At 36.6% G+C, this 20533-nt stretch overlaps 1 protein-coding gene across 2 annotated transcripts; it reads left to right on the top strand.

The window, feature by feature from the left end:
* Positions 1-1347: 1347 nt before the first annotated feature.
* Positions 1348-16978, top strand: CETN3 (centrin 3). Of its 2 annotated transcripts, none has more exons than XM_026067312.1 (5): positions 1348-1480; positions 4432-4567; positions 5659-5773; positions 8517-8708; positions 16532-16978. In XM_026067312.1, exons 1-5 carry the CDS (start codon positions 1464-1466, stop codon positions 16573-16575), a joined length of 504 nt encoding a protein of 167 aa, XP_025923097.1. In that variant the 5' UTR covers positions 1348-1463; the 3' UTR covers positions 16576-16978. The 2 variants fall into 2 exon arrangements, with proteins under 2 accessions (XP_025923097.1, XP_025923107.1); XM_026067322.1 differs by lacking the exon at positions 1348-1480 and adding an exon at positions 4723-4987 and having other exon boundaries at positions 4484-4567.
* Positions 16979-20533: the final 3555 nt, after the last annotated feature.

Here is a 20533-nt window from a genome sequence, read left to right as displayed (position 1 = left end):
TAGTAGAAAAGGCCTGAATGTCCACTTGGACCAGCTAGTAACATAGGGCTATGCTGGGTTATCAAACATCCCTGTTTGCTATGGGCTTCCAGAATGGCAAGGTGGAAGGGACATGTATTGTGTAACAGAAGTCTTGCCTGAGGTGGCACTTTAAAAAAAATTTTTATTATTATTATTTTTTTTAATCAGTGAAAGGAACATTTCCCCCTCTCTATCTCCACTCACAGAATACGTAGTGCTGGCTTACTCACTGGTTTGCAAAGCCTAAACATATTAACTGCAGCAGGAACTGGTGCTATATATTGAGGTCTCTGATCTTGCAGTTGAGCGTAACATGGATTGTTTCCTCCCCAAATTTATGAAGGATAAAGCTTTTTATACTAACAACAGACTGTACCTAGCAAGAGCAAGAATCATAGTAGCAACAGTAACTTTGCAAGGGGTGACAAAACAGGTTTCACACATATGATTTAATGCATTTACTTTTAGGAAGGCAAATCCAGCACCAGGTCAGAAAGACTGGAGAAAACCATTTCCATGTAATCATTTTATCTATCTATAATATATATATATAGTACTGTGAAAACATGTTTATAAGTCACATTCTCCCCTCAGATTTTTCTTGAGCTTTTATACAGCACTTTCAGTCCCCATCTTGCATTACAGTATTAATTAGTGGAAACACACAACTATATTCCGTATCAATTCTCAACTGCCACAGAACTGGCCAATTTACCAGTGACATACACCACCGTTAGTTAAGCGTCAATCTAATACTGTGCCTGCCCAGGCACTAGAAGGCGAGCGTCGCCTCACAGAGCTCCTCCACCCTTCCGCTTGTGACTATGTTCAGACCCAAGATGGCGCCCTCTAATCCAGAGCAAGGCAGATGGAGCAGGCACAGTCTTAGGATGCGGGCGGCTTTTCTGCGAAAGCCTCGGCACCTGCACGCTGGAGCCCTTTGTTCTCCTCCCTCCCCGACCGGAGAGGCGGCACTACCACCCCGAGGCGCGCCCGGGAGCCCTGCCGCCGCGCGGCTCGCAGTGCTCCCCCCGACCCTCCACCACAGCCCTCGCATTTGAAACGTAACCGCCCCTTTCCTCCACATTCGAAGCGTAACCCCCTTCTTCCCCTGACAACGCCGGGGCCGCGCGACATTCTAGGTAACCACGCCTCCCTCACGAAACAACAAGGCGAAAAAAATCCGCTCCCACTTGAGTGGCAGCCATCTCAGCCCGTAAATCGGCTCGCTGCGCGAGGGGGCGGGAAGAGCCTCCTGGACTAGCCAATCAGGCGGCCGGCGGTTGGGCCAGGAGGGCCCGGGTTGGCGAGCCTGGCGTTGTGCCGCGTTTCCAAGGGGAAGTGAGCGCGGCGCGGTGGGGAGCGGAGCGGAGGGGTGCGCGCTGTGTGCCGGGCAGCTCAGTGCGGTCCGGCCCGTTCTGGCCGGGCTTGGGGACGCGAGCATGAGCTTGTCCTTGAGGTCGGTACGGGCTGGGCGGTTCCTCCCTCGCGCCGCTTGGGGGTGGGGGCGGCTGCGTCCTGGGGCCGCCCGCCGCCTTTGTGGTGCCAGAGGCGAGCAGGAGGGTGAAGGCGGGAGCGGCCGGGTGCGCGCGGCGTGCTGGCGAAGGTCGGTCGGCTGGAGCGTTAACCGTCTATGTCTGATCCTCTCAGAGAGGATCACTGTGCGCAGCCAGGGCGGATTAGGCCTGATTAGGGTCTTTCTAGAATTTGAAAGATTCACCTGATCGTTGAAAAACAGTATCATGGACCTTCAAAAAGCCTCTTAATAAACTTTAAGTTGACTTTTTTTTTTCGATGAGGAAAAAATAACACCAGAAGCAAGACTTAAGCAGCTATTGTTAAGCCTTTGTTTTTTTTCATTAGGACTCAGTAATTGTTGTAAAAAGAGGCTGTGGCTTATAAGTTCTATACCTCACAAATCCTTGTGTTCAAGCTTGTTTAGTACATCTGTGTGGTATATATGGTCTGTAATTCTCTAGTATAACAACTTTACGCTTAATGTAGTAAAAGCGTTTGCAGCAAAAGTGGCACTGAACTACTTGAATTTAAGTACTACTCAGAGTCTTAAAAATATTCTTTTATGCTAGATATTAAATAAAGACTTGTATAGACAGATCCGTCTTTCTGAAAAGTTCAACGTTAATCTGCTTTCCGGCTTCTAAATGGATATGTTTCATCATCACGGCTCACAAAACGTGGGTTTTTCAGATCTGAGCAGCTCTCCCAGTTCTAGTTATGTAGCCAACTGAGAGTTATTTTAGTTCTTTCAAAAACTATAGTGATCCGAAGCCTGTGTGAAATTAAACTGTCTCAGCTGGTCTTTTAAGGGCTTTTTACTCTTCTAGGATCTTGTGCTGAGAGGTGGGTCCAGTTTGTGCAACTTGCATTTTCGTTGTATATATTTGGAATTTTCAATAGTATGGCTAAAGTGGTCGCTGAAAGCTGAGTCACATCTGTATGTTTAATCTTTGGTTTTGTTTAAAATTAACTAATATTTCCCTTTAACAAAGAAGAAGAAAAAGCAACTAATTAAAGGAGATGTGGAAAACAAATATCCTTCTTGAACAAGCAGTTTTCCATTCACTCATCAGTAATTTTTGTGTATTTTACAGCAAATGACATTGTATGCATTTCATTTCTGCTGTAAATAAACAAATGTGTATCAATATTTCCTCCTGACAGCATATAGAATCATGCAATAGTTCAGGTTGGAATGGACTTCTGGAAGTCATCTAGTCCAGCTTGCTCCTCAGAGCAGGTCAAACCTGAAATTAAATGAGTTTGCCCAGGCCCTTGTTCAGCTGAGTTCTGAAAACTTCTAAGGGTGGAGAATTTACAGTCTCCCAGGGCAACTGTTCCTGTGCATAACCATTCTTATTGTGAAAAATGTTTTTCCTTAGATCCAACTGCAGTTTCCCCTGTTGCAACTCATAGCTGTTGTTTCTTGTCCTTCCTCAGTGCATCTCTGAGAGCCTTGTGTAAAATAACCTTCAAAGTAATGGAAGGCAGCACTCTGATTCCCCCCCTTACTCTTCCCCCCCCCCCAGGCTAAACAAACCCAGCTCTCTCAGCTTCTCCTTCTACATCATGTGCTCCAGCCACCTAAGCATCTTAGATAGTCTGCTTTAGGCTTTCTCCAGTTTCTTTTGTATTAAAGGGGTCCAAAATTGGACACAATAGTTCAGATGCAGCCTCTTGATTGCAGAGTGGATTGGTCACTGCAGTTAGCTACCATCAGTGCGAAGGTGTGCTGCTAAGCTTCATGTATGTCCATTTCTTTCAACAGTGTACTTTGGGTACTGACAGTCTCACTCATATAATCTATTACCTCAAATGCACTACTTTTTGTAGAATTCCTGCTCTGAAATGGGCATCTTCCAAGCAATTACCCTGGTTACACCCGTCAGTCTTTGACATGAATAAAGCACAGTTACAACCACAACAGAATTTACACTGTGCTTGTTCCAAAGTATCTTTAATCTGTCCCATCCTTTCAGCAAGCATTCTTGTGAATTGAATATCCACTGGATTTTGCATAAATTCATTTTTCCTAATCCTCTGTAATCCATACATTCTGTAATACATACATCTTTCTAACAAGTATACTGTACTACATATTTCATAACCCTGTCTGTTCATTTTATGTGCATACTAATTCTGTTCCGTTTACATATGAGCAACGTACACTTTTTTTCAATTGTCATTCCCAATATATGTGCCATTTATCTTCTGTCCCTGTCATCTGAAAATTTAATCTTATTTCTAGACTAGCCAAGGAAAAGAGGGCTATATTTGATCAGTATGTGCTGATTTTGTGCTTGAGCTTGTCCATTTTGTATATACAACAAGCGGAGCAAAAATGTCATTAGATTAATGTGTGTATGATTTAAAGGATTTCTAAAAATCTATAAATGCTGTTTATCTAAAAACTGTTTCTGATAACAAAGCCAAAGATTTGTGGTAACTGACATCTACTTTAGCAGTCAGACAACCCAATGAAATGCCCAGTTAAGCCTCCAGCTGCATCTCTCTGAAAATTATTTCTCCTACAGTTAGGAATAAAGTGTCTTCAGGAGTTGTGTCATTTCAACTGCTATTCAAGTTTATAATCTCAAGTATCCCTTTTAGATAGGCATTTTTTTCTACCTTGTTTTTTTAATAATTTATTAACCAAATCACTTCTGCTAATTTTATTTGGTGGGAGGAGAAGGGATGTCATTCAGTCYTCACAAAGCTATTGTCTACTTCAGGTGTTATTTTAAACTGGGAGAAACTGGGAAAAAAAATGGATGAGAAAGGTAGAATGATCTGTGTTATTATGGTGAGTTTCTTATTGATGGAAAAATATTACGTAGAGCCTTATCTTCCCAGTAGGAATCAGTTACATTGAGCTTCCTTCTTTTCATACAGGAATGAACTTTCAGTAGACAGAACTAAAAGGAAGAAAAGAAGAGAACTGACAGAAGAACAGAAGCAGGAAATTAAAGATGCCTTTGAGTTGTTTGATACAGACAAAGATAGAGCAATAAATTATCATGAATTAAAGGTAAAAGGAAGTACTTAATCTAACCTGGCTCCACAGTTTGGCTTTATCAAGTAATTCAAGAATTATTTGAAAGAAGAAATGGCTATTTTTTACTTTAATTCTTGTTGCAGAAATATCTTTGCTTTAAAGGTACAGTGATTGTCTTTTTATTTCAGAGTTCAGGTACTTTATCTCTACTGGAAGCTACCATGTATTAGGTACTATTGGGATATATGGACTGTTAATACGCTTTGTCCAGTTGCAGTATGCTTTGCGTTCCCAGCAGTTGTGATTATTTGCGAAGATGTTTCTCAGCTGTCGGATTCRATACTATGGCCCTGAAATGGCCGATGCTGTGGAGGAACAGAGATGTATAAAATTAAGAAATACCTCCTTCTCTACGAAGTCAGCACATGGCATGGATTCGTATGGGTTTATCCAGTAGGATTGTGGTTTTTTATTTATCGTTTAGCGTTATGTTCGTATGTTTGCAAGCAGTCAAGTTAGTGTGTGCTGAGAAATTACCATCTCAGTTGAAATGTGGAAGCTAAGGATGTACTCCTAACCTGATACAAAAATAAAAAATGGATTGTTGTCCTGATGGCATCAGTGGAGAAGTAGTAAGTTAAGTAATTTGTAAGATGACTTGTAAACCCACAAGCAGGCATGTACTCATTATGAATATTAAAGAAGAATAATTTGAAGAATGGTTTTCAATATTATCATATTGAAAAAAGACAGAATTTCCTATTAGAATAACTGTTATAGCACCTGATTAAAGTGCTTGAAATAGTTTTGAAAATTATTTAAAAAAAAAAAAATCTACTTGTTCTAAGAAGCATTTGGCCCAGCTTATAAAATCCCTGAAAATGTAAAATGATGTTGTTTCATTGTAACTTGATATTCCACTTGCTAATACTAGTTTTAGATGATTTTATATCCAAAGCTTTTTTTGCTTTTATTGCTTTTTTATTTTACTTATTAATGTTCCTATCCCACTGATACGCGCATTTTGTATTGGGTAATAAGATACTTAACAAAAATAAAAATAAATCTGCTCTACCAATATTTTAATATTCATATATTGTTGTACTTCTGTTTTGTTCCAAAAGGTGGCAATGAGAGCCTTGGGTTTTGATGTGAAAAAAGCCGATATACTGAAAATACTTAAAGATTATGATCGAGAAGCGACAGGCAAGATCACCTTTGATGATTTTAATGAAGTTGGTATGTATTTGATTGTGTACCTTGAGAAAAAGTGGGTAGCGAAGCAATACTTTGCATGCTTTTTCACATTTCTTAATAGTACTAGATAATTGAAATTTCATTTCATGTTTTTCTTAACAGAAGTGAATAGAATAGATAATTCTTTGTATACTGAATACACCGCTGATATGGGGAGTTGAATCATAGGATCAGTATGAAAGGGGCTAGAGTATACATAGTCCTAATCTGTTTCAAACTTCTGCAAATGAAAAAACTTTAACTTACAAATGTAGATATTCTTGTGCTGCTTTTGAATATTGTAGGATTCTCCTTCCTGTTGTGGAAGAAGTAGTTGGGATTGAATTTCATGGGAAGGAGGGTACAGAGAGACAATCTGTAAGCATTTCATATATAACAAAGATAAGAGAAACTGAAGCAGATGTTAAATATTGTAAATCAAGGATTTTCAGCTGTTGATAAAATCAACAAACATTGTTTTCATCAAACAACAAATTTTATTAACAATGGAATTTAATTAGGCTGTTTATCTAAAAATCCTGTATTTTGCAAAGTTTTACATATTTTGAGTATGCAGTGATTGCAGAATTTTTAAATATTCGGGATTAAATTTCTCTCGGATTTTCTGTTTGTTACATATAACTAATACTTCTGTGTGCAATTTTTATTTACAAAAATATAAACTGGGATTCTTTCCATATACATCATGTGTTTATTTCTGTATTTTATTATTCCATTCCATGTGTTTAAGGTATTAGATGTCTATATAGTTTGAGAAAAATCAGTGCTGTTCAGATATAGTTGCTCTTGGCTATGAAGAGCAATCTAGTTAATATGGCAAATAAATTATCGATTGAAACGTGGCAAACTTTAATAATTTAACAGGTTAGGATTGGAGAAAATACGTTGTTAATGACAGAAAATATTCTGTCTCAGTTGTGTTACCAGTTAGGGCAAGTTATGGGTCAGAAAAGACCCAAAGATAAAGCCTGTGGGGGAATGTAAGTGACCACTATCACTGCAGCTGATTTAAGAAGCAAAACCAAAAAAACTTGACAATGCATCTAGATGTGATAAATTATTTTCATGTAGGTATTATCTTTGGCCTATGACAGACTGGAGATGTTAGATCTGGGGAGTCTGGGGGAATACAACTTGTCTCAACTATTTACTCTCTCAAGGGTTGTGTTGTCTTTTTTTCTTTTTTCTTTTTTCTTTTTTTTTTAATCCTTGTGTTCAATCCTGTCATTGTTCATTAGTTCCTGTTTCTGTCCTAGCTATCAGTATAGGTAGTCAATAAATGCTGTGCAAAGCTATGAAAATTCATATAGGAAGCACAACATACAAAATGGGAAGGTAATGTAATTGAACCTGTCCCAAAACTTGAGTCAGATCTCAGTGTGGCTATGACATGATATATCCTTCAATCAGGATTAAATGTGATCAGGGAGTTAGAGAAGATAGGTTACAGAAAAAATAATTCTGAAGAGCTGGTTAATTATTGTGAAATAGTTGTTGAGTCATCAGTTTTCTATGGTTCAATTTATGAAAAGATGAAACTATTGTTAACTCTGTTCACTAATTTTCTTATGTATTCAAATGCTACTTAGGGTTTTAAATGTAGAAATGGTCCGTGTGAAATGTATAACAATACAGTAATATTTTGTCTTGTTTTTACAGTCACATCACCTATGATATTTAGAGACCTAGTATTTTATTGTTCTTCAGATAATGTTGCAGTTATCTTTTTGCCCTAACAAGTAGAATTTTTAAACGATGTATGGTGTCATGCATAGATAGTTGTTTTAAATGAAAATATTTAAATTTAATCTAAATCTAAAGGATTTATGTATACATTTAATCCTCATTGAGCGTATATGAGCTTGAATCTAATTTTTTCCTGTCAAGTTCACTAAGGCAGAGAAGGCATTCTATCTGCAAACACTAGCAGATTTTAAGTGGTGCTCTATGCACCAGCAGGGATGACGTGTTTTTAATGGCTTGATGAAAGTCATAAATAGCAAGTCCTGTAATACAAGACTAGCAGGTACAAAGATGTGAAGATGTTTACAACTGGTTCCAGAAATGTCTGAAATAATTACTAATAAAATATTTTTATACGGCAAGTTATTTAGTCTGTCTTTTCTGTTATAGAAGCTGATAAATGGATATGATAAAAGAAATAAGACTGATGAATCCTTTCAGAATTAACATCTTGCTGTTCACAGTAGTGTCCCTTTGATAACCCTTGTGCTTAGGTTTTGTTGTTTTTTTGTTAGTGAAGTTTTATATCTAAAAGAGAGGGTCAGTATGAGTGCTTTTCATTGCTCAGTGTTGTTCCACTGTTCTCTGCAAGTCAAAATTCTATCAAATCATAACATTTAAAGTCAACAGATCCACGTGTCTGCATCTGTCAGAGTTGATCTTTTGTTCTGAGTTGTAAGTTTGGAACAGACTAGGAGTGCATATACTTTCAGTTCCTGTTCAAAAGCATGAGTATGTCTAAATTGCCACATAGGTTTTGACCGTAACTGGTGTGTCCCAAAGAGATAAGTGTCTTGGGAAAAGAGAAGTGAGAAAGGTCAAATAACAGCCAAACAAATATGCATATTGGACTGAAATAGGTAAAAATGGAGAGTAGATCAAGTCTGAAGTGTTCATTCTTCATATTACCTCTTTCTGTTAATGTCACCCACAGTTTACCCTTCAGAGTTTCTTAGTCTAACTTCTTTTTTTTTTTCCTTAGTGACAGACTGGATATTGGACAGAGACCCACAAGAAGAAATACTCAAGGCATTCAAACTGTTTGATGATGATGACTCTGGTAAAATAAGTCTGAGAAACCTGCGCCGGGTTGCAAGAGAACTTGGTGAAAATATGACTGATGAAGAATTGAGGGCTATGATTGAAGAATTTGATAAAGATGGAGACGGAGAAAGTAAGTGTTAAGAGGCAAAATCCAATATAGTCTGTTCTTAATTTTCTCCCCATTTTAAATGTGGTCTTATTCTGAAAATGACTGAAATCTGCATCATTATCCTCTTTGGTTTTCTTCTAAATGATTTCAGATCAAACTTGATTTAGCTGACAAACAATGGAGGCTGTTATTTTTGATAGTTGCTAGTCCTGGAAATACATTTTGGAGTCTAAAAATCAAGTTGCGTTCTCTGCCCTTAAATTCACCAGTAATTCCCATTCAGCCTGCTGCTATTAAAAGATTGGTAAAAGTATAGTTGAAGGTGGAAGTAGTTGAACTGGTACATGGGAAATTCCATTGATTTCTAACTACACTGCATTTTTATGTCCATGTAAATTAGTAAAGGGATTAAAGGTCTAAGTTTCTCACTCCTGTGATCATCTAGTCCAGTGTTTCTCGAGTGCTAATGTGCCAATGTTGTGGTTTCTGTATGTTAGTGAAATGGGGAGTATTAAGCCAACAAACCATGCTGGACTTACCTTGGGTCCATGCAGGATCAGCTTGGATGGGTCTTGAACATGCTTTGAGAAGTAAGAGTGCTGAAGAATGTGGTATGAAAAATGGTTCTGGGCAAGGAGCAAGATCCATATAGTGTGCTGCAGAAGAGATTTATTAGCTAGATAAAGAATTAAACAAATACAGTTTGATACTCTGCTTATTAAATCTCCCTGAGCACTGAAACTTAAGGGTTTTTTTTCCATTAGCTTAAAAAAACAACAACTGTATTTACACCGGAAAGCTTAATACTTGTATTTCAGAGACCACTAACTTCAGCCCATCTGCATAGATAATGCATTGCTAACAGTCAGAGAAACCTCCTTTAGAGTTTTTCTTGCATGATGGCTACCAATATCTGAGATTTCCTTAGCGGTACACTTTTTCAGTTGCGATACCATTTCTAGTTATAAGCCACCTCATCTGTTGAGCTTTACTCTCACTACTAGTGTTTTAAAAAAAAATTGCATCATTGTCAGCCTTGTGACAGATGCTGCTCCCCTCTGTTGTGCTTGTGATAGCTGTTATTCCACATTTGGGAATGCAACTCCAAGTTTGGCAATTGCTGACCTGCCCTTGCTTGCACTTATTCAAATGCCGAAACAAAAAACCCTACTCTTTCAAGAGGTACAGTGGGACCTTTAAATATAGCCCAGTGTTGTGGGAATATAAAGGTTGTATTCCATTTCAGTGGTGTAAATATGGAGCCTGTAGGCAGAGATTGTAAAAGTCAGTGTTTCAACTGCCATAACAGTATTATTGCTGATACTGTTACTATAAAATTCAGTGTATTGTTGAGAAGAGTGTGATTTCTTTCCTTTGGAGATACTGTCTTCTGATAGTTATCTATAAGTTTCAGGCCATGATTTCATGATAAATCCATGCTGCGTAATTCTGGTGTTCCTCCACACTCCCAGCTGTGTCTTCTCACTCCTTTCTTGCACTGGCAGTATCTGATCCCACAGGATAGATGTTTAAAGGAGCTAAGCCAGCAGCAAACTAATTATTTAGGTTTTTAAGCATTATTTTTCTTCCTGTTTAGATTCCTGAACTCACTCACTACTTGACCAGATTTTCTTGAGGCTTTATCATGAGACAATGGAATTTTTTTCTCTTGGCATTTCCTGTAGGCTAATTGAAGGAGATCAGTATACTGACATCTGTAAATCCTGTTTTCACGCACCTATCTGTATGCAGTGGCACACAGGATTTAAGCTGTGAATTCCAGTAGACAGTAGGATACCTACTTATCTCCTTTTCAGCAGCTGTTTAGCAAACAGGGAGCGATGGTTGTTTTCTCCAGCCATTAGACTGCTAGTCTAGGTAGACACTTCCRTTTTAAGGTTATTTACTTTTAAAAGGAATGACTGTAATAACATTGCATTACTAACAGTACCTTTTTTTTTTCCTGAAATCTTCAAAATAGCTGTAGATGGAAGATCTCTTTCTACATGTTTCTTTAGACTCTCATTTTACCTTTCTTGAAGAGGTAGCCTTAGATGTGAGCAAGAGTAGAAAAAATTGTCTACAAAAATATACAAACATATACATACAAAAATGTCTACAAACATATTTTGTTCTTGGTTGCTCTCCTGAGGCTGCCAACTGAGATGCCAGAATGATGATCAAGGATGTTTTTTATCATGTGGCTATTTGGTCACTAGAAATTGAATGTCATTAGAAATTGAATGTAGACCATTAGCTTCTTTCAGGAGGGTTGCTGAGTCACAGTTATTTTGGATCAGTGCTCCATTTTTGAATTCAAACTGATGAACTAAGAGTGAATGGCTTAGTTTCCTTTTATTCATTCATCCATTCATTCTTCTTGTTAGAGTAGTCAAGCACGAGATTGAATGTGGAAGATTGACAGCATAATGTTTATATATGGTGCTGTTTATCCTTAAGGTTCTGTGTGTTTTCTGTTCTTTAAAGAAAACTGATGCTGTTTCTAGCTTTTTAAGATTCATTTTGGAAAAAAGTAAATAATTCTATGATTCACTGTTCYATTTAGCTTCAAACATCTGGGTCATGTAACAAAATTTTGCTGTCATCTAATTCTCCTTCTTTTCCTGCCAAGAAAAAAAATTGGAGCTATTAGTTAGTAGCATTTTTAATGGATAATCTAAATATGGAAATAATACCACTTGTGTTTTAACACTCTTCTTACACTTGATAGATTGTTTTGCTCATAGCAAGATAAGATCTACTGATATCTGTGTTACCTTGAACTTTCAGGCACTTTTAGTTGGAACTTCTAGTTTTTCCAGCTAAACCAGTGAGCTGTACTGGTATGCTGTATGTAGGTTTCTGTAAAAGAAAGCATTCTTGAAATATTTATGTCTGTATTTGCAAGGTAAATTGTTTTATTTCCTTATTCCTGGTCCTTGGGGATGACTTTGCTTTAGAGGATGACTGTTTTTAGAAACTCTGGGGTATAAGTTCATGCAGCTTTTGTCTTTTGTGAGTCTATCTGTAGGAAACATGATCTCAGGTCTCAGAAACAGGTCTCAGATTCTGGCATAGAATTAGAAAAAAAGCTTCACTGAAATAATGTTCTCCCTTAACTCTCCAGAGTCCAAGTCAACATTTACTTCATATTAAATGGGATAATAGTTACTTGTTTCATGATCATATATGTCATAGCATTGAGGGAAATCTGAAACTAGGAAAGACTATGATTGCTTCTGATTTCATTGTGTATAACTATTGCAAATACATCATAAATCTGAGAAGGATTACCTGGGTAATTGGGAATTGTCGCTACATTTCTCTTTCCAGTTTGTTTGAATGTTGCAAAACTTGTTAATCATTATAATATTGTATTTCCACCTTGCAACATTATTGAACAAAGATGTCAGAGGATATTTTGGGGAGGATGTTTGGCTTTGTGGTTCTTTGAAACTTCCTTTGGCTTCCAGTTTTGGTCTGTGTGCAGTACTGAAACTGGCTATGGAATATTTCTGGAACAGTGTGTAGAAATTATATCAGAAGGAGGCTGGTTGGTATGAATACCATAAGCATACTTAATTTCTTTGTTTCATTTGATTTCGTTTCTTATTAAGCAGGTAGCAGACAGTCAGTCTCAATAGGCTACTTTGGGGAGAAATTTTTTTTTTTCTTTCCATTCTGTATTTTTCGGTAGTCCATGATGTAACTAGGCAACACCTGAAAGAATCTCCACCTTATTAATCCGTCATTTTTTCTACGTACTGGAAAAATTCAGAGGCCTCAATACTTTGTGGAAATGTCTTTCATTGCCTCTTTTGTAGAGTTGTTTTGCTTTTTCCATGAATGCATTCTTTCCCTGATCTCAAGGTAGAAGTAATCAATTCCAAACAGCCTAGCACACAGTTTGGCTAGCTGTATCTTGAAATTGTTCTGTAAGTTGAAAATACAGTCAAGAGGTAAAGGTTGTTCATTCTATCTCTTTGATAATACCCAAAATCTGATTCTTCTGAGTGACATTGATGGGACATCCTCAGCTGCTGGAAAGTACAGGATACCAAGCTGAACTTCCATGCAGAGAGACAAGTGTCGTATACTCTGAATAGCAGGCCTGTTTGATTACTGTGAGAAAATATTTTTGAATCTAAAAGTTTAAAGAATAATCTTTCACTTTCATTTTGATATGAAGCAAAATACACAGGTCATATATTTTGGTAATTTTTCATACATTTCAGTGCTTAATGTCATACTTGCAGGTTTATGGCTGAGAAAGTAAAAAGAATGTAATATTCTAGCTGTTGCATTTTATCCCATTCTGTATCTAAAATGTGCCCTCTGGTCAGTAATGTCGTGGGGTAGTAACACAGAAATAGAAAGAAGGCTTTGACATTCATTTGGTTCTTCATATTAGACTGACATGCTGAGAGCGTCCAACGCGCCTGTAGGCTTGCTTACAAAGGAGGGCATTGTATTGTGCTGCAGTGATCATTTAGGCTGATGGGGGACTATACTTCCTGGACAGTAGTCTCAACTTGAGGATTGTTTAGGGGAAAGATTTATAAAATCACTTAAGGATTTTCTGTGTTCTGAGAAGGTGAAAAGAAGCTGTAATTTTTTTCAGACTGTGAGAATAGTCAAACACTGGCACCTCGGAGATACTCAGAGCTAAACTAACAAGGGCCTGAGCAATCTGATTTAGTTGACCATGCTTTGAGCAAGGCATTGGGCTATGATTTGAGGATTATTGGGTTCAGTATCTCGAAAAGTATTTAAAATTTACAGGAGTAATATATTTCTTAGCATGGAGTAATGCATTTGTTATCTTTTAATAGACTTAACATATTCACAGAAATTGATTGTCTAAATGTGGAATTAAAGGAAATTCAGAACATGCTCTCTGTTAAATACTAATGAAGATACATATTTACTTTGATTGTAGATATGGGAAATTAAGAACTGTATATAAGACTGGGTAAAGTCTAGTGAACAGTGACTTCAAAAGCAACAGTAGAGGAGAATTTCTGTAAAATGCAGGAACATAGTCTTAACCAAGCTAGCAACTTGTCCCTCTTCCCTGACATCCTTACTACTTGAGGCATGGCATTGACACGTTATTATTACCAATTTTATATTAATAATTTCAGGTGGTTTCTGAAGCCAGGCAGTAGCATATATAAAGTTGTATGTAAGTATGATGGCATAAAGCTGCTATCAGTGTTAAAGTATTGTCTCCTACCATTGTTTTGGTGTGCTGACCATGTGTATATATAAAACCAGAGATAACAATATTTTTTTTAACTCTTCTAGTTTCTAAGATATATTTCTTAATTTTTAAGGATTAATGTTACACATGTGTTTCTGTAGGGAAAAAAAAAATATAGTCCCCAAAATCATTTTAATTACACCTATTTCATTTATGAATCACACAGAACAATTAGGCCGCAAGCCTGGTTGTAGTGTCAGTCATGTGACCTAAACAAGTAAGTAATATCACTGCCAAAGGAAAGCGATGCTTTCATCTTTTAATTCTTAGCGGCTTTGCCAGACATTTGACTCGCACTTTAATTATTACATTTTAGGGAGTAGCTAGATTTTTGCGGTCAGTTACGCATCTTGCCAGATACGTGTGTAGCTACGTGTAATTTCTTTCCTGCAACTAAACTGATTCAGTTTCATCTCTGAATTTATGTTTAATGTGGCTTACTGAAAAGCTACGTTGGACTCCAAATATATCCTTAAGATAACTACCATCAAGAAAGGTCACGTATGCTGAGAGTATCCCTCTCTTCATCACGTAGAGAGTGAAATTGGAAATTATCTTAAATAAGATAACTTGTAAGTATTTTTTCATGCAGTTGAATGACTTCAGTATGTAGTCTTTTTCCATCTGCAAATTTTTGTGTATAACTCTTAAAGTAATTTTATAATCTCAACAAGTGAAAATAGGTCGTAATATGGTATTTAGTGGTGCTTTTTGACCAGTATAACTAAATCAAAAAGCTTTCGTTTTTATGTAGTAAAGCTTTAATTGATTATTCCAAACCCTGGAAAATAAATTTCCATATTACTTTGGTTTTCACTGTAACTGATCAAGAATTGAACTCTCCCTGAATATAAAGAACTCTAAAGTGGCAAAATGGGCCAATAAACATCTGTTTTATTTCTTAAATGTGTTCTTTTCCTCCCTTCAACCTTCAGTTTCTAGGAACAAACAGAAAAATATTCATACACATAAATATCCTGTATATATTTTTTCCAATAATGTTTTTTTTTAATCTTTGTTATAAGTTCTGGCCTGTGCTCCAAATATACTCTCACTTTTTAATTGGCGCAACTGTCTCTCAGCTCTTTCACGCCTTCTCAGTATGTACATTTTATTTTAATACTAATCCTCATCATAATTTTGATGATTTATGTTAGATCATTGCTAGCTACTATATTCTACGAACAAAAATGCATTAAAATAGAATTAACATGGAAAAGAGATATCAGTATATAAGGGAGAAATTACGGGAGTATTGTAATTATCTGAACACAAAACATTAAAAATTTAGAAAGTATAGAATAATGATTATATCTGGAAAAAAATTAATTGGGCAAAGCTGTGGAAATGCTTTTTAAGTTCATACAGACAACCTAGGTCTTACTGTAGTAAAACATGATGTAACTATGTGATTGACAGTTCMGAGTATTTGGTCCTAAACAAAATTAAACTAAATTTAAAGTTGATTCATATTTTCTGAAATGTGTCACAGCAGGGCAGATTTAAGTTTATTTTTATCCTTTTTAACATAGTTGAATTTGTTTAATTTTCTTCCAACTGTAAATGTAATACTTAATTTTCAGGGCTTTGTTTAGGAATAATTTGGGCACTGGGCTGGGACAAATAATTGTCAGGGAGAATTCTTCATACATGTGTGGCCATCTCCATACCACTGACTCATTCTAACTGTTCCCCATTGCAGTAATTAGTTGCAGAAAGAGCATGCTCATTGGTTAAATCTTTTACAGTGGCTCTGTTTTAACATATGAGTAAGGTCAATAGCTCAGGTATAAGTGCAGCAAAAATAATTAATGATTGCTAATTAATTTATTATTATGGCTTAATTTCTTCAAGTACATTTGTGTAAAATTTCAGTTAATTATAACTGAAGAATGAAGAAAGTTCAGAAAGAAAAAAAGCTGGTCAAAAGTCCATTTTAATTCTAGCTAATTTATGGAATCATTACTAATGATCTTAAAATTTGTACCGTATTTAGCAAGTATTATGTGTTTGGGAGGGAGAGGAATAGCATGGGCTTTTTGGACACAAAGGTCTGAATCATTATTTTAAGAACAAAACAGAATATTATTATAACTCGGGTTGTGGCATTCCTGCTAAACAGAGACATAAAGAATAAAAAATAGCAACTGATTTTAACATTTTTATAACTTAAAAAAAACCCTTAGAATTATAAACAAAGTATTACATTTTTGCCTAGCCATCATTTTAAATACTTTTCCCAATGTTTTTATTTCATTCTTCTCTTTTAGAATATTTTTACTTTCATAATTTTACAGAAATAATAGCTTATTATATATGAGCTAAATTCTGGCTTAAGTGCCATGCATAATCAAGCTTGCATTCTGGCTTTATCGTTTTACATTTAAAAAAAAAAAGTGAAAACTCTTCAGAAGCAAAAAATCCAGACTTGTATTTATAAACTGTAGTTAGCAATGGATCAGACCCAAAGAGTACTAACTGGGAAACCTTTAAGTAAAATGTATAATACAGATATAAATTATTTTATTCTGTGGTTTATGATTGCTTGCTGTTTGTCTAATAATTTTCTCTTTTATTACAGTCAATCAGGAAGAGTTCATTGCTATTATGACCGGAGATATTTAACATCATAGGAGAAGAAACAAATTCAGCACAAAGAAGAGAGGAATCATTGGCAGCTACCATTACAATATTTTGTATTTCTGTTCAGATCTGTAGCTGGAGTCATGCAGAAATTTTCCTCACAGGACCAAAAGAAACACAGATTATGTGTACTGATACTTCAGTATTTTGTATCATTAAATAATATCACTAGAATTATTGATATATCATTTTAGAGTAGGTAATGATACATTTCCAGATGTTTGAGTACTCATTTGTAAAATAGCTTTGTACAAGATTTCTAAATTAAATCATATTATAAGAACCTTTTGAAGTTGACTTTGCGTTAGCATTAGCTGTGGCCTTAGTTTTGATATATAAGGTTTGACAAAATTCCATTTTAATAAAATGTTCTTTAATGTTGCTACTTGAAAGTCATATTATTTTTGAAGTTTAAACTGGACTGTAAGTTCTTCAAAAAATATAGATTTTGTTTCATATATAGCTTGTGCTTCCCCTCTTCTAGATGAACGGTACTATTAAATGAGCAAGCATTTGCATCTTCATAGTTGAAGTTCACTATCTCTGCATCACCCCTGTATGGTGGCAGAGGGCAGGTGACTATGCATCATGATAAACTGTATCAAAAAATGCCCTTAAGTTGTCCGAATGTCAGCCAGCAGCTCTCTTTTTAGTATGTGCAGCTCTGATATCTGTGGAAACAATGACAACTGTTAATGATGAGCAGATGCTCTTCCTCCAGTACCTAGTTAGGACAAAAGCATTGCGTGGAATGAACTCTTAAAGCAGTTAAAAAAAAAAAGATGTGTTTCTAGTTTGCCAGGTGTCTTCCAGAAGAATTCACATAGGTTGAGCTTTTTATAGATTTCTCCTATATTGGTTGTAGTTTCTTGCTTTTTAAATTTCAGATTAATTTCTCCTTCTTTATATATCAGAGAATGTAACTAAATCTTGCTTAATCCTTTTTTTTTGTTTGGTTGGGTTTTTTTTTTGTTAGAAAACAAGCTACTTTTTAACTGTCGGTAATCCTGGGGTTATGAACATGCTTGCCCTGTGCAAACAGAGTTTGCAGTTTACTGGAGACAGAAGTTAAGGCCATAAAAGTTAATAGATTTTTTCCATTATTTTTCAAGTGTGTATTGTAACATTCTTGTCTGTGAAATACTGTGTTGCTTCCTATTAAGCCATCAATATCAATCCATTCATACAGAAGGTTATAGCAATTCAAAATGACTCGCAGTAGCTTCATCTCACTGACCAAGTCACGCAAATAGACACATCATGTAGAACCCCAGTGCAGTATGTGACCATTGACTGGGATTTCCTTGCTGGATAATTCTTATTCAGAGAGAAGTCTTTCAATCAGCCTTTGCTAGGATGGGATGTTCTTTTTATTTAGATATTTTCATTTTGATTATAGCAACCTAATCTGTGAAACTACAAGCAGGAAGAATGGTAGGGATAAAACTGCTATGGAGCTTGTGGGGGTGAAGAACAAATGGACTCTGGTATTTGCTGGGAATTTCAGTTTTCTTAATATTCAGTCAATGTCTTAGTCTTAAAATTTGAGGGAAACTTCCTCTGTGTTGCATCTGGGGCTGATTTTATAAGCAGGTTCTCTCTCAAGCAGTATACAGCATTACATATTTGCAGGATGAAGATCAGTGTTTATGGGGAAAAATTCTGCTACATGTAGTACAGATGTACTTTCTTTTATTTCATTTATACTCAATTCAGTACGGAAGTAGGGAAAGATGAAAAACAAGTTAGGATTCAAGGATTCTGTCATACAAGAGAAAATCTTGCTTGGGAATAAATACAGCAAGCTTGTCACAAGTCAAGTAAAATGCTTTAGAATTCAATAGCAAAGCCACATAAAACTTAAAAACCAAACCAAACAAAAAAAAAACCCTTTCCATTTAAAACAAAAACAAAAAACCCTTTAACTAGTATTTTGCAATCCTAGCACATTTGTCTTGGAAGGGAATGTTCAAGGCAAAGTTTTGTTTTTTAGGACTGAGCCTATGAATTGCTCTCAACGAGTATTTTCTAGGAGCAATAAAGATACAGTCTTCTTCAGTAGTTACTGGTTTTGCTTTTAACTTGTTAATATAAACTATTTCAGGGACATTTTTATGTTCTGCAAACAGTGAAAGTGATTTAGAACTTAAAAGGTCCGTTAGTAGTCATCAAAAACACTTCTTCCTGAGCATCATACCTCTATTCTGAATCTTCCAGTTTTCTAATATTTTACTGTAGCTGCCGCATGACTTTTTGGGGGGATGTTACTGTTCTGTTCTTCAGTAGATGATTCATCAATTATTTCTTGATAGATGTCTTTATAACTCTTACAGCCAGATGCACTCTATCTGTTCTGGTTTGAGGCTTTTTGCCTAGCTTTTGCAATAGATTTTTAAAACTTATTTTATTTTTACTGATTTGGCATGTAGGAGCACTTGTTATGGGCTAGATAACAATTGTGCAAGGCTCTGTAAGCACAGGCCAGTGAACTGGAGAGCTCTCATAAATTGTTCAGACTGCAAGAGTGACACAGAAGAAAATAAAATGAAGCAAAGAAACAATCAGTGTAATATTAAGTGATACTGTCTCAATGTTTGACCTTGTTTTTTTTCTCTGTGGGTTGGTGTTTGGGAGACTTTTGCATTCCAAAGTCACGCTTGTTTTGTGCTGCTAACTGTTGAACTATTGCTTCTTGCTGGTTTGTGTACTGCGTGTGCTGCAGCTTCTGTTGGCTTTTCTTCCTGCTCACACACCAATGTTAAATTGCAACAGAGCGGCATCCACAACTTTAAGATATAAGACCTCAGCTTGCAACTGTCTGCTTGGCCTTAGCATTGACGTATGTTTAATTCTGTGTGTTTTGTGGGGCTTATACCTATCTTGATGGTTTTTTGTAGTTCACTTGGTATATCATAGGATAAAGATTTTTCTTCCTTATTTTATGCTTTATGTCTGATGTAAGAGGAGAAAGTAAGTCATTTGGCATGTTTTGATTGTGTCTGTTGTAGAATAGTATCAAGGTTCAATAGTCATTACTGCATCTTCCAGAACTGCCCTGGGAATGCGTGTATCTTATTTCCAGTCAGGGATAGGTGGGTTAGCGTTAAAATATCAAGAGTCTGAACTAGAGTAACTGGGACAAATTCCTTTCTGTTACCTCTGCTGTGAGGGTAGTAATGTCTAGTACAAGTCCAGAAATGACAACTAAGGCAATAATCCATCCAATCCAATGCAGTAAAATCCATCAGAGTTGTGCTCTCAGAGCCCACAGTTACACAAGTTTAACTGTGCCAGATAGTCCATCACTTCTCTAATAAATCCAATGTAATTTTGAGGTAGTTCAGAACCTCTGAATGGGTAAAAATCTTATCTCGGAGTACACTGTATACCAATGTTATTCTGCTGACTTATTTTAGAACAATCTTTTCATTGCTAAGTATGTCAAACATTTTTATTTGTGTTTTTATTCATGGAAAAGTATTGGCTCATTTCAGTGGCATGGTTAARTCATCAAAAGTCAGAAAATGCCAAAGTTAAGGTTACATATGCCTCATCATATGGAGACTCTGCCGCAGTTCAGAAGCGCCTCCCGAATGCTTTGATGACGGGGCTGTGTTCACCACGCGTGCAGCTGCAGCGTAGCCTTTCTGAACCGCACGCTTGGAGCTTAGCAAGGAGGAAAAGGAAGACCAAGAAAACCTGCCTGGCAACAGAGCGGAGGCCAAGGAGAGAGTTTCCAAAGGGACGCATGAGCAAAGCAGCACACGGGGAGAGGCACGACAGGCCCAGAGCTCTGAGCGCAAGGCCAAGGAGTCTGTGTGGAGCCACAAACGCAGGCAGCAGAAACGGCAGCCCAGGTGGCAGGGCTTTGGGCTCGTTTTAAGCTGTCTCTGTGTCATTCAGTCCCTGGGCTCCCCTGAAGTTCATGGCATAGCTCAGG

This window comes from Apteryx rowi, unplaced genomic scaffold (assembly GCF_003343035.1).
Source record: "Apteryx rowi isolate R43461 unplaced genomic scaffold, aptRow1 scaffold_104, whole genome shotgun sequence".
Classification (NCBI taxonomy): domain Eukaryota; kingdom Metazoa; phylum Chordata; class Aves; order Apterygiformes; family Apterygidae; genus Apteryx; species Apteryx rowi.
Note: the sequence above shows the minus strand (reverse complement) of the source record. Positions and strands in the feature narration are given on the sequence as shown.

Excerpts from the sequence above, each read along its gene's own strand:
- CETN3 (XM_026067312.1), top strand. Across the intron at positions 5,774-8,516 it reads TGATGATTTTAATGAAGTTG|TGACAGACTGGATATTGGAC; the intron begins GTATGTATTTGA and ends TTTTTTCCTTAG. Across the intron at positions 8,709-16,531 it reads TAAAGATGGAGACGGAGAAA|TCAATCAGGAAGAGTTCATT; the intron begins GTAAGTGTTAAG and ends CTTTTATTACAG.